At 34.4% G+C, this 14,343-nt stretch overlaps 1 protein-coding gene across 1 annotated transcript; it reads right to left on the bottom strand.

Annotated features, from left to right (window-relative positions):
• Positions 1-9,254: 9,254 nt before the first annotated feature.
• On the bottom strand, positions 9,255-11,209 carry LOC107864716 (acid phosphatase 1-like). Its single transcript, XM_016711150.1, has 2 exons — positions 10,868-11,209; positions 9,255-9,404 (listed from the first exon to the last, which is right to left on the bottom strand). The coding sequence occupies exons 1-2, from the start codon at positions 11,207-11,209 to the stop codon at positions 9,255-9,257; spliced, it is 492 nt and encodes a 163-aa protein (XP_016566636.1).
• Between the last annotated feature and the right edge of the window lie 3,134 nt (positions 11,210-14,343).

The following is a 14,343-nucleotide window of genomic DNA, read 5'->3' on the forward strand; positions in this document are numbered from 1 at the left end:
TTCATAGGCTGAGAAAAATGAATGTTCTGAACCCAATTGAGAGAAGGATCTCGAATCCTCTTCCGAAGAACTTGGACTATTCTAGAAGATGTGAATATTGTTCTGATGCCCCAGGGCACGACATAGAGAAATGTTGGTATCTAAAAAGAGCCATTCAAGGGCTGATTGACACCCAACAGATCATGGTAGAAAGTCCAGACGCTCTAAATGTCAATCAAAATCCGTTGCCAGATCATAATGAAACAAACATGCTTAAAGTGATACTCAGTGGTGAAGATGCTATGATTTTCTTTAAGCCGATCATTAAAATTAAAACTGATTCAGAAAAATCAACAAATGCTGTGGATTTGATGAAAGAAAAGCCTGCAGAAGCGGAGGTGGTAATAACAAAATCCGAATCATCAAATGTTCCCTCGGTGATGGGGAAAGAGATTTCAAAAAATATTGGTTCAAGTCAAATAAAGCCGAAACTCATTATTTCTGAAAGAGCCAATAAGCCTTTTTAATCATAAAAAGAGCTCCCGTAGCTTCTATTGTTATTAAACCAGTGTCACAGCTGCCTATGGTTGATACCAATGCAGTCCCTTGGAATTATGATCGCGTTGTGATGATGCATAAGAAGAAAAAAGTGACTGAAGATGTAGATGAAGTGGGGGGATTAACTCGATCTGGAAGATGTTATGCTCCAGTAGAGTTAAGAAAGAATAAATAAGGCGGTGAAGAACAAATGACGTTCAAGAAACCTGTTACTGATGAAGAAGCTGAAGAATTTTTAAAGAAAATAAAATTGCCAGAATATTCTGTTATAGAACAATTGAAGAAGACATCAGCACAGATTTCTTTGTTGTCTTTATTGATACATTCAGAGGAACTCCGCAAGGCTATAATGAAGATTCTTAATGAATCATGTGTCCCCTGTGAGATTAAAGTGAATCAACTGGAAAAAGTTGTTGAAAGGATCCTTGAAGCAAATAAAATTACTTTCTCAGACGATGAATTGCCTGTGGAAGGTACTGTACATAATAAGGGTCTCTACATTACTGTAAAATGTGAGCACTCCATCGTCACTTGAGTGTTAATTGATGGAGGATCAGGTGCTAACATTTGTCCTATGTCAACTTTGCAAAAGTTGAATGTTAATGTGGAGAGAATTCGACCTAACAATGTATGCGTCAAGGGTTTTAACGGATCAAAAACTGATGCCCTTAGTGAAATAGAACTTATATTGACAATTGGGCCTGTAGATTTTGCTATGGATTTCCAAGTGCTGAACATTGATGCTTCATATAATATGTTATTAGGAAGGCCATGGATTTATAGGGCTAAAGCAGTCGCATCAACGTTGCATCAAATGGTCATATTCGAATGTGACAGGCAAGAGATAGTTGTTCATGGTGAAGGAGACTTATCCATGTATAAAGAATACTCTGTTTCCTCCATCGAAGTAGATACTACCAATGTGTTAATTCATCAAGCTTCTGAGGTAGCGGCTATTGAGCATATCCTCAAGGGGAATCTCATCGCAAGACCACAATTGTCCTCTGCATTTGTTATGGTAGTGAATGAAATGTTGAAGCATGGTTTCGAACCAGGAAAAGGTTTAGGGATGTTTTTGCAAGGCATGTAAACCTCTATGAGAACTTTGGTACTTTTGGTCTGGGATACGAGCCTACTTCTAAAGATATAAAGATGGCTAAAAAGCGTAAGAAAGAGGCGTGGTCACTTACCAAGCCGATACCTCCACTTCACGAGTCTTTCATCAAATTCAGTGTTGTTAGATCCTCCAAGTTACCTACTGCAGAATCAATGAATGATGATGATACAAATTTGATTGACCTTTTTCAGAATATGTTCATTGAAGCTGATATGGTTGAAATTGGGAAAGGTATCAGCAATGCAGATGTGCAGTTTATCAGCCCTGATGTCCAGCTTAACAATTGGGAGGCCACTCCTCTCTCTATTATAAAGGAGTCTTGGTAGTTTGTTTATTTTTCTTACAGTCTTAGTAGTTTTTTAATTTTTACTCCTGTAATTTAAATCATTCTAGGATTGTAATTCAGAACTTTAAATTTGGTATTTTAGGTTAAAACTCTTTCTATCTATGTTTCTAATAAAGCGTAGTTTCCCTTTGTTTTATGTTTAGTCTAATTTTTATTTATTTATTTTCTATCATACAGTTCTTTCTATGCCGATTCTAATGATATGACATGCATGAAGAATTGTCAATCAAATTTAAAAACCCAATCTAATTTTGAAATAATGAATAAGGAGGTTGAATACGATGAAGAGGAAATATGTGAGGATATAAGCAAAGATTTCAAACATTTTGAGAATAAGACAAATCCCAATTTAGAAAAAACTGAGGCGATCAATTTAGGAGATCATGAAAATATTAGGGAGACTAAGATAAGTGTACATGTTCAACCACAACAAAAGAAAGCTATAATTGAAGCTTTGCATGAGTATAAAGACATCTTTGCGTGGTCTTATGATGATATGCCCGGTTTGAGCATTGATTTGGTAGTTCATAAGTTGCCAATTGATCCTACTTTTTCTCCTGTCAAGCGAAATCTAAGAAAGCTCAAAACTGACATGAGTGTAAAAATTAAAGTGGAAATCACGAAGAAACTTGAGGCTAAAGTCATTCGAGTGGTCTAGTATCCTACTTGGTTGGCGAATATTGTCCCTGTTCCAAAGAAGGACGACAAAGTTTGGATGTTTGTTGATTATTGTGGTCTAAATAAAGAGAGTCCAAAAGATTATTTTCCACTTCCCAATATCCATATTTTGTTGGATATTTGTGCCAAACATGATCTTGCATTTTTTGTGGATTGTTATGCAAGGTATCACCAGAGCATTATGGATCCAGAAGATGTGGAAAAAACATCATTTATTACACCATGGGGGATATATTGTTATCGAGTCATGCCTTTTGGATTAAAGAATGCTGGGGCAACTTACATGAGGGCAATGACCACAATGTTTCATGACATGATGCACAAAGAGATTGAATTTTATGTAGACGACGTGATTATTAAGTCGAGAGAGCAATCTGATCATCTCAAAGATTTGAGAAAATTTTTTGAAAGGCTTCGGAGGTATGATCTCAAACTTAACCCTACAAAATGTGTATTTGGAGTTCCATCAGGAAAACTCTTGGGTTTTATAGTTAGTCAATGTGGCATTGAGTTAGATCCTTCAAAAATAAAAGCTATTCAAGATCTGCCTCCACTAAAAAATAAAATAGAGGTAATGAGCTTACTTGGAAGGTTGAATTATATCAGTAGATTCATTGTTCAGCTTACAACAACTTGTGAGTCAATATTCAAGTTATTGAAGAAGAATACTAAAGTTGAATGGATTGAAGAATGTCAAGAGGCATTTGACAGAATTAAGAGATACTTGTCGAATCCGCCTATTTTGGTTCCTCAAGAGCCAGGCAGACCCTTGATATTGTATATGTCTGTGTTAGACAATTATTTTGGCTGTGTATTGGGCCAACATGATGTCATGGGCAGAAAAGAACAAGCCATCTACTACCTCAGCAAAAAGTTTACCATTTATGAGGCTAAGTACACTCTTTTTGAGAAGACGTGCTTCGCCTTAACTTGGGTAGCCCAAAAGGTGAAACATTACTTGTTATCTTATACTACTTACCTTATCTCTCGTATGGATCCTTTAAAGTACATTTTTCAGAACCCTATGTCCACAGGAAGACTCGGGAAATGGCAGATCTTGCTCACAGAGTTATATTGTTCATGTGACACAAACTGCAATGAAAGATCAAGACTTGGTGGATCATTTGGCTGAAAATCCTATTAATGAGTAGTATGATCCATTGAAGACTTATTTTCCAGATGAAGAGGTATTGTATATTGATGAGTTTATTTTTGAATATTGTCATTCAGGTTGGAAGTTGTTCTTTGATGGAGCTGTTAATGTAAAATAAGTGGGGATAGAAGCAGTTCTTATTTCTGAATCAGGAAAATATTATTCTATAACAGCCCAACTTCGATTCTACTGTACCAATAATATGCTAGAATTCAAAGCTTGCATTCTGGGATTGAGATTAGCCATTGACCTGGGGATTCAAGAACTGTTGGTATTAGGAGATTCAGATTTATTAGTCCACCAAATCCAAGGAGATTGGGAGACTCATGATTCTAAACTCTTACCATATAGAGGTTGTTTGCAAGATCTTTGTCAACAATTTGTATCAATAAAGTTCAAACACATTCCCAAAGCTCATAATAAGATTGCTGATGCTTCGACAACCTTATCTTCGACGCTTCAACATCCCAAAAAAACTTATATTGATCCTTTGCATATACAGATTCATGATCAACATGCATATTGCAATGTTGTTGAGGAAGAACTTGATGGAGAGTCGTGGTTTTATGATATCAAAGAATATATTCAGACTGAAAAATATCCTGTACATGCTGATGGTAACCAAAAGAGAACCATTCGACGTTTGTCTAGTGGATTTTTCCTAAGTGGAGGAATCTTGTATAAGAGGACTCCTGATTTGGGACTTTTGAGATGTGTAGATGCTGAAGAAGCTTCAAAAATCATGACTGAAGTACATTATGGGATTTGTGGACCACACATGAGTGGGTATGTTTTGACAAAGAAGATACTCCGAGTAGGTTATTATTGGCTCACCATGGAGCGAGATTCCATCAATTTCATTCGTAAATGTCATGAATACCAGGTACACGGAGACTTGATACATTTCCCTCTATCTGAGTTACATACAATGACTGCTCCATGGCCTTTTGTGGCTTGGCGAATGGATGTGATTAGACCAATTGAACCAAAAGTTTCTAATGGACATAGGTTCATCTTGGTAGCTATTGATTATTTTACGAAGTGGGTAGAAGCAACAACTTTCAATTCAGTGACTAAGAAAGTAGTGGTTGATTTTTTTTTACTCCAACATCATTTGTCGGTTCGGCAATCCAAAGATAATTGTCATGCATAATGCTGTGAATCTCAATAGCCATCTGATGCAAGAAGTGTGCCAGCAATTTAAGATTATGCATCGGAATTCAACTCTTTATCGTCCAAAGGCGAATGGAGGTGTAGAAGCTGCTAATAAGAACTTAAAGAGAATACTTTGCAAGATGGTGCAGGGTTCCCGACAATGGCATGAAAAGTTACCTTTTGATTTGTTGGGTTATCGTACTACAGTTCGGACTTCAATTGGTGCAACTCCTTACTCGTTAGTATATGGAACTAAAATAGTTATACCTAGAGAGATTGAGATTCCATCTCTTCGAGTAGTTGTAGAAGCTGAAATTGGTTATGTCTAATGGATTAAGGCTCGTTTGGAGCAATTAAGCTTGATTGATGAGAAAAGATTAAAATCAGTATGTCATGGACAACTGTATCAGAAAATAATATCACGAGCATATAACAAAAAGGTGCGTCACAGACATTTTGAAGTTGGTCAGTTAGTACTAAGACGCATCTTACCCCACCAGATTGAAGCCAAAGATAAATTTTCTCCTAATTGGCATGGACCATTCATGGTGAAGAAAGTTTTACCTCATGGAGCGTTATATCTGACTGATGTAGAAGGAAAAATGGAAGGAATGCCGGTCAATGTTGATGCAGTTAAAAGATATTATGTATGATATTCATGTACAATTATGTTATGTATGTTTTGTACTTACATTTTTAAAGATTTGAAATGATGAAGGCATTTTTTTCTACTATCCGAATAATATATCAACCTTTGTTTACCCCTTTGAGCTTTTATTTTTCTTCGTACCCCTCTTTTGGAATTAAATTAAAGTAAAAAAATTGAAAACAAAAAGTTGAAAAAAAAAGAGTTGAAAAAAATAAATAAATAAAAATTCAAAATCAAACAAGAGAATGATGTTGCCTGAACTACATTTGACCTGATTCTTGCTATGACAGGATACGTAGGCAGCCCTACTCCGGGGTTCGGTCTAACTAGAAGAAAATTCAAATTACCCAGAATGAAATGAAACTGGGGCAAAAATTTATTTTCTTAAAAGAATAGATTCCAAAAGTTGTATGTTTCACCCAATGTTATATAAATTTTTTAGCCTCATGCCGACCTTTCTTTCTAACCCTATCCAAAAGCCAAGTTACAACCAAAGAAAGACCTTTGGATCAATCTTTGAGGATGTCAAGGCTAAACATGTTATGAGTGCATGATATTTCATATTTTGGGTGTTTATTTTAAAAAATAATGAAAAATAAAAATGAGAGAGTCTTATTTGTGAAAACCCTTTCGGGCACCATAAGACGACTGTGAGCTGAGGCAGAAATGAAAAGGAAATAGGCTCGTTGGCAAAAACCCATTGAGGTGCCACTAGCTGAAGAAAGGTTGTTATCAAGAAGGAACAAGTTCAAGATTGACTTAATTTCAAGCTCAATAAGTGGACAAAAGTTGTAATGATTGGTGTGGGTAGATCTGGTTGTTTGATTCAAAATGCATGTCATAATCACCAGAATCGGTTTCTACATTCAGATAAGTTTTCTGTTTATTTTGAAAAAGAGATACCCATTGTCTTTTTCTTTTTGTTTTATTTTTTCATTTTTTGTGTCCTTGTCATCAAACAAAATTTTTTGTGTTGTCTTTTGAGTCAAATTCACGTCAAGTCGAGTGAGAAAGGACTCCAAACTCGCTACCAACTCCTTTAAGGGTACAAAGCAAGACAAAGGGTCGATGCATATAGATAACGTTTCAAAGTAAAAGGAAGGTACTCAAGATGATTGTGATTTGACCATTTTAAACTCATGAAAATATAAGGGATGTACTGGAAGCTAAACTAAAAAGCATCATACAACAGAAATATGATTTGAGTTGAGGATCTCAGTAGTTAGATTTCTGAGTCAGAAGTATGACAATTCAATGAATATTATCATGGATTGGAAAAGAGTTGAGCATGGAAAGTGCGAGAGCGGCCACTTTAAAATCTAAATGCCACAAAACAACCACCACATATTTTAAAACTCATAATTTTTCTTTGTTTGGAACAGAGATGAAATAATTATTTTCAGATAAAGGATGCAATTTCACACTTTTTCAATGCAAAAAGCATGGTTACAGCATCCGATACTGGATCTCGATCATGGTAAACTTTATTCTTTGCAAGATATATTAAGATCCAGTGACACATAAATTTTTCCAGTACAAACTGGGGCAAAAATTTTATGTTTGTTGTATATAATTTATTTTTTTGCTCAGGACCCCTCCTGAAGAATGAAAATTTATTTTTGCTCAGGACCTTCCTGAAGAATGGGAATTTATTTTATATCCAGGACCCTCCTGAAGAATGAGATGTTATTTTTCTGTTTCACTATTTTCTTTGAGTCCAGGAGCCTGCCTGAAGAACAGGGTGAAGAAAAAGAAAGTCCAGGAGCCCGCCTGAAGAACAGTGTGAAGAAAAAGAAAATTCAGGAGCCCACCTGAAGAACAGGGTGAAGAAACTGTAAGTCCAGGAGCCCGCTTGAAGAACAGGACGAAAAAATTGGAAGTCCAGTAGCCCGCCTGAAGAACAGGGTGAAGAAGTTGCAAGTCTAGGAGCCCTCCTTAAGAACAGGGTGAAGAAATTATAAGTCCAGGAGCCCGCCTGAAGAACAGGGTAAAAGTGAAGAAAAAGTAATTCCAGGAGCCCTCCTGAAGAACAGGGTGAAGCAGTTGCAAGTCCAGGAGCCCGCCTGAAGAATAGAGTGAATTTTCAAATTTAAGCCGCGAAGGCTTGAATCAAGATTCTAGAGATTGCAATTTTTACTTGTATTTTTTATTTTTGATTTTTATTAGTCAATTGAATGTAAAAGCAGAAGTCGTTAACCAGAAAGTCTACAGAATCTCACTCGGCTTTAACTCTTTCTCTCATCAGATTACTTTTGAACTACTCGTGACCTGATTTCCTTATAACCCGGGATAGGTTGGATGTCCAAAAACCAGGACTCAGTCATATTTTTCCTTTTATTCTTACCTTTTGAATAATTGAAGGGTCAAAAATCATATCTTGTCTACTTCTTTGTATGAAAACTCCTCGAGATTTCAGACAAAGAGGGGCAAAAATGTAGACACGTGATTTTTGATCCTCCCTAAATTTTAATTTGTCTATCAATATTAAATATTTATATATATATTTAATCATATATTATTTTGATTCTTATTTTTTTATTTTAATTTTTAGTTTAAAATAAATAACTAAATAAAGTTAACTTTGAGATATTTTTTTTTTAAAAATAATAATAATAATACAAAAATTTTAAAAAAAATTCTTTGATAAAATTATTATAAATAAATTAGTAGTTTTAATATTATTTTATTATATTTATATTCATCTATTTATAAATTATTATTATATTTTTTTAAATATAAAATTTAATTAGTTGTTATTGTATTTATTATTATTATTATTTATTTATTTTTATCTTTATCTATTATTATTACCTTTTATTTAAAAGAAAAATAATAAAAAAATTATTAATAATTAATTAATTTAAATTTCAAACCTTCCCCCTTATCTGATAACCTTAACCATCCCCCCCAAAGAATCCCTCTATTAATAGACTCTCTCACCTCCAGAACACAAAAACGAACATTCTACATATTACAGACATCATAAAAAATCAGACAGAGTAAAAGAGCGTGAGGAAAACATTCACAAACATCAGTAAAAAAAAGAAAAAGAGCGTGAGGGAAACATTCACAAACATCAGTAAAAGGAGAAAAAATTTGAAAGTTTGTTAAATTTTCGGTAACGGCTTCTTGCTTCGTCACAGGTTTTATTCAATTATGTAATATTATTTTGTTATTTTTATTACGAATTAGTATGAATAAAAATTGTTCAAGTGATCTTATATATTATTCGACATGTGAAGTGGATTGATTAAGTGAACTCCGTTATTATATGTTATACTATTAAGTTACTGAATATTTTATGATATACGCTGTTTACACATCACATACTACACAGATTTATACATATACTATATATTCAGACACATATTAATTTTATGTTTCAATGAACTCATAGGCAGACACCAACATCTTACAGTAAATAGAAAAATACGCACACACAATGAATGATCAGAGGATGGAAACGAGTAAAAATTAGACAGAAATTGAAGAAGAAAAACCAAGAGTAAAATCAGTGAATAAGAAAAAATGATAGTTCCTAAATTTTCCGGCGAAAAACTCACCGGAAAACACTCCAAATGAGATCTGCCGCTGTCGCCCCTCTTCCTTTCTCGCAACCTCATCGGAGAACTAGCCTCACTGCTGCACCGCCACCATCCCTCTCACCTCGCCGGTGGAGAACCACCAAAAAATAACCCCAACCCGCCAACAACTCTTCATGCATCGTTGCTTCATCCAAGGCAGCAAAATTATCGCCGGCCGCGCGAAACTGTCTCAAATATTATTGGATCCGGACATCGCTGATGAACGTCCATCTCCGTTAGAAAAGAATACTACTCGTTCCTTTAGTTCTCAAAAACAAAAAGTTGAAAAAAGTTTTATACATATGTTTATTTTAAAGATAATATATATTTAACTTTAGTCAAATAAAATTACTAATAATTTAATCCCAATCTTCCTTTTTGATGACCGTAATAATATTAATGTCACGTTATTTAATACAATTTATTATTAAAATATTAATTTTAAATAGTTTTTAAGGAATTTGTCTTTTGCTTTCATTAAAAATTATCTTAATCTTTGTCATTATCAACTTGTAATTAAATATGACATTAGTTTGAATTCTTATTATTTTAATAATTGTATTTTATTAAGATTTATATATCATTGTTTGTTTTCTATATTAATTGTGTCCAAATTAAATTACTGGGATTTTTATGTCTAATTTGTTTTATAAAAATATAATTTAGGTTAAAATAAATTTAAGGAGATTAAAACTTTTGAGGTAATATTAAATTTAGTATAATGTATATAGATTTGTTTATTTTATTATTTCATAATTTATTTAATAAAATTTGACAACTATTTATTAAATTAATTAATTTTTATTTATTTATTTATTTATTTTATTTATTTATTTATTTTATTTATTAAGAATAAATAGTGCTTCAAATAAATAAAAAATTATTTTGAGTTTATAAAAGACAATTTAATACTTTTAACGTTAGATAGATTCTTACATTTTAAAATATTTGTCTCAATTAAGAATGCGGCATACGCATCTTTTCGAGTCATTTTAAAATTTCAAGGATGCAATAATTCACCTTGAAAAATATTTTTCTAAAATTAACTTTCATCGATTTAATATAAAATATATAGACAATTTTCGGTATAATTAAAAATGAGCGATTTTAGGCCTTAACATAATTTATCAAAATAATTTAAGTCAAGATAAGTCAATAAAAGCGACCGTGCTAGAACCACGGGACTCGAGGGATGCCTCACACCTTCCCTCCGTCAACAGAATTTCTTATCAGGTCTTCTGTTTTCGCAGACCAATAAAAGAGTCATATCTTTTTGATTAGGGATTCAAAAAGATGACTTGGAACACCATAACTCAATTCCAAGTGGCGACTCTGTAAATAAAATAATCCCTTTTCAAAATCATCATTTTAATTGAAAAAATCCTTCGACTCGAATCCTCCGAGCGAAAAAGGGGTGTGACACACATAATAAGTTTAACGCTACAATATTAAAGAACATTGGTTTAATTTTTTCGTGTATATAGTTAGTGATTAGGGCACAAATTCTAATTTTAAAATTTGAACTTTTTTTTACGACTTTACCACTATAATATAGTCAGAGGACAATGTAATTTTTCAACTAAACGGATTCAATTGAAGTACAAAAAAAGTTGCATGTACTTGAAAAAAGTACGTACCCAAAGCCAACCGTAGGACGAAAATAATAAGGAACATTAGAGAGAGTGGTTTCATCAACGTTAAAGACCCAAAGGTCCTTGCCATCTTTTGAAACGTTAAGGGTCTTGGCATACTTGATAGCAGCATCAACCACGGCGTTACAATAGTCCCGGTATTGTTGGCCAGTCATGTACTTACTCACGTAGCATTTGCACTGAGGGGGTACAGTGTCCCAGTCACGGATATTGTTGGTCTCAACCAACAGATGCCAACACAAGTAGTTGACTTGATTGGGAGCAGCAGCAACATCCGATGATGTTGCTTCTGCTCCTATGGCTATAAGGAGGAGGAGGAGGAGAATCATGACCTTCATGTTGTTGATATTTTGTTACTCAATTTTGGCTTATTTAGCAATGTAGTATATAACTTTGATGTGTTTTTGGTCCTTTATATAGACTATAGATGTTGAACTTACCTCTTATCATTTCATGATGATAAGCCAGTGGATTACGATAGAACTTCCACTGTGCAATTCATTTTTACTAGTCCAGTATGACTTGGGTATCCATTTTAAGGAGCAATAAAAAGCTTTACTATATTACACTTTGAAATTTGAATATAATTAATTCAATTCTTTGAAAAATGCATTCGAAAATGATTATAATTAACAATAAAGGTAAATTAGAATTTAAGTGATAAATTATCTCTTGATTTTCTATACTAAGCAAATAAAAGTAGAAATTTATTTTATTACTAGCCTCGCGGCACGTTGTCACACCCCCCTTTTCAACTCCGAAAAGATTCATTTTAAGTTTGAAAAGGATTTTTATTAGTAAAGTGACAAAAAGTGAAAATTTGTTTCGAAAAGGACTTTACATTTAAACTCAGAGTCGCCACTTGGCATAATCCGGTGTGCCAAGTCACCTTTGAAAATTCTTTTCAAAACGGTTTTGACTCTATAACTTATCCGCAAATAGAGATTCTAACTAAGAAATTCTATTGACCGAGGGGAAGGTGTTAGGCACCCCTCGATCCCGTAGTTCGACCACGATCGCTTGATGGAGTGTATCGGCTAATTTGACATTACAAATGTATAAACCACACAAAAAAACACATAAAACAACCAAACATACAAAAACAAAACAAATCCAAAATTTAGTGTTCAGTCCAATTATACAGTCCAAAATAAAAAAAATGCGAAAATGTAAATCCTATTCTAAACTAATCCTACACTAATGCTCTACCTGACGCCTCGGGCCTTCATCGCGAACGTCCTCCGAGTACAAGATGCCTCGGGGCATTCCCCAGTGAATAAGTACATAAAACCTCGGGGCATTCCTCGGCCAATTGACTAAATTTAATCCAAAAAAAAATCATAAAATCGAGCCATTCAACATACATTTTCAACATTCAACATTCCACGAGTTCTAAATTTGCCTACCCAAACCTACTATTTGCCTATCCATTTCAACATGTCATAATTCTATCGCTTTCCAGCAATATTCATGCTTATTTAAACGAAATAACAATAAACCAAAAAAAATTTAAATTCGCCTTTTTTATCAATTTCTCAATTTCCACTCCCCAAATCTATTTTTAACCGCATGATTAAACCAATTCTATACGCAATTCATCAATCAAGCTTTCACCTCCAAATCCAACATTAAACAAACAACCGAAAAGTCAAGCATGCCAAACACACCAATCACTCATAATTGTGTAAAAATTAAAAGGGAAAGAAGATAGAATTGGACCTCAATGCCGCTTTCAAAATTGATGTATTATTTTGGTTGACTTATGAAGAAAGATGAAATCCGTTCCACGAACCTCGGAGAATACCAACGAACTTTCGAAATTCCGAATCAATGAATAAAATAGTCTAAAAATGTGATAACCTCAATTGTAATTCGAACAAAAATTGATTTACAAACGGAAACGACGAACAACCAAGACCGACCACTGAAGTGTAACCCAAACAGGACAAATCCACGAAGAACAATGGATATCAAAAACCAGAATTTTTAGCAAAAGAAACCGTAGGAAACAACATAACCGGAGCTCCGACGAGATTTGACGCCGGCAAAACTGATCGGATTTCGGGCGACCAATGTCTCCCGGCGAGATCTCCCCCCTAAGATTAAAAAAAATCAGATGGATTTAGGGAGTCATTTTTCTTATGTTTTTGCTGATTACGCTGGTTATGCCGGTGTGCAATATGTTGAATGAGGAACAAAAAATGGTGCCCTTTCCTCCCCTCTGCGTCGATCGTGAAAAAGCAAAAAAAAAAGAAAATGGTTCCCCCTTTTACTCCCTCCTCTCCCTTGTGTTCGTTCTCAATCTCACTGTGTATGTATGTGAATGATGTAATGTAGTGAGTGTGTGTCTTGTGTGTTTTAATGGAATTTTCCAGTGGAGTCTCGAATTGGAGAAGATGAGATGATGATGGAGGCTCTCGTATATGTTTAGTGTGTTGCTAATTGTCTCTCTTCTTTTGTGATCCTTTTTCTGTGTGTATCCTCTCTTTTCAAAGAATGGTGAGGTCCCCCCTTTTTAATGTTTATCCCTTTTTTTGCCTTTGTGGATAAGAAATATGAGGGGAGGTCACGTAGGTATGAGGTGTTGAGGGGTAGGGGTATGGGTAATGTGTCGTCTTTTAATTGAAAGGGTTGTTAGGATGTTAAAAGGAATAAAAGTTTGTTAGGGATTTTGTTGAGAGTTATTTTTTTATATTTTTGTGGGATGTAATTACATGGGTGAGGGTACACGGTAGGATAAGGTAAAAATGGGTAAAACGATATCGGGAGGGACGAAATTACGTGTCTACATTATGCCCCCTTTGAATGTAAACACACAGTGTTTTCATACAAAGAAGTAAACAACGAGATTGAATTTTGTCTTGATCATTATTCAAAGAGAGGAGTAAAAGAAAGAAGGACAATCGAATCCTGCCGGACACCCTACCTACCCAAGTCATGAGGAAGTCAAGTGACAGGTGTTTCAAATGATTCAAAAGAGATGGACTATACCGAGTTGGAGAGTCGAGTGAGGTTCCATCGAGGTTTCATTCCGCGGCTCTGTCATTACATCTAAATGAAGATTACAAGTTAAAACATAAATGAAATTACAAAAATCCTATCTATGCAGCCTTCCTTGACTCCTGACTCTAGTTTTATCACCCTATTCTTCATGTGGGCTCCTGACTTGCAATTTCTTTCATCTTGTTGCTTGGTTTTCCATTGCTTCACTTCGTTACATCGGCTCTCATTTATTTGCCCTGCTCTTCAGGCGGGCTGCTGGCTTGTCATTTTTGTCTTTCAATTTCATCACCCTGTTCTTCAAGCGAGTTCCTGACTTGCAATTTCTTCAATTTCCCATTTCATCACTTTATTCTTCAGACGGGTTCCTAAAATCCAAATAAAACTAGAACAAAAATTATTCAAAACAAAAATTATGATAAAGAAAGATTTCGTTTTTTGAAAGTAATGACCCATTCTTCAGGAGGGTCCT

Source organism: Capsicum annuum, chromosome 3, assembly GCF_002878395.1.
Source record: "Capsicum annuum cultivar UCD-10X-F1 chromosome 3, UCD10Xv1.1, whole genome shotgun sequence".
NCBI lineage: Eukaryota > Viridiplantae > Streptophyta > Magnoliopsida > Solanales > Solanaceae > Capsicum > Capsicum annuum.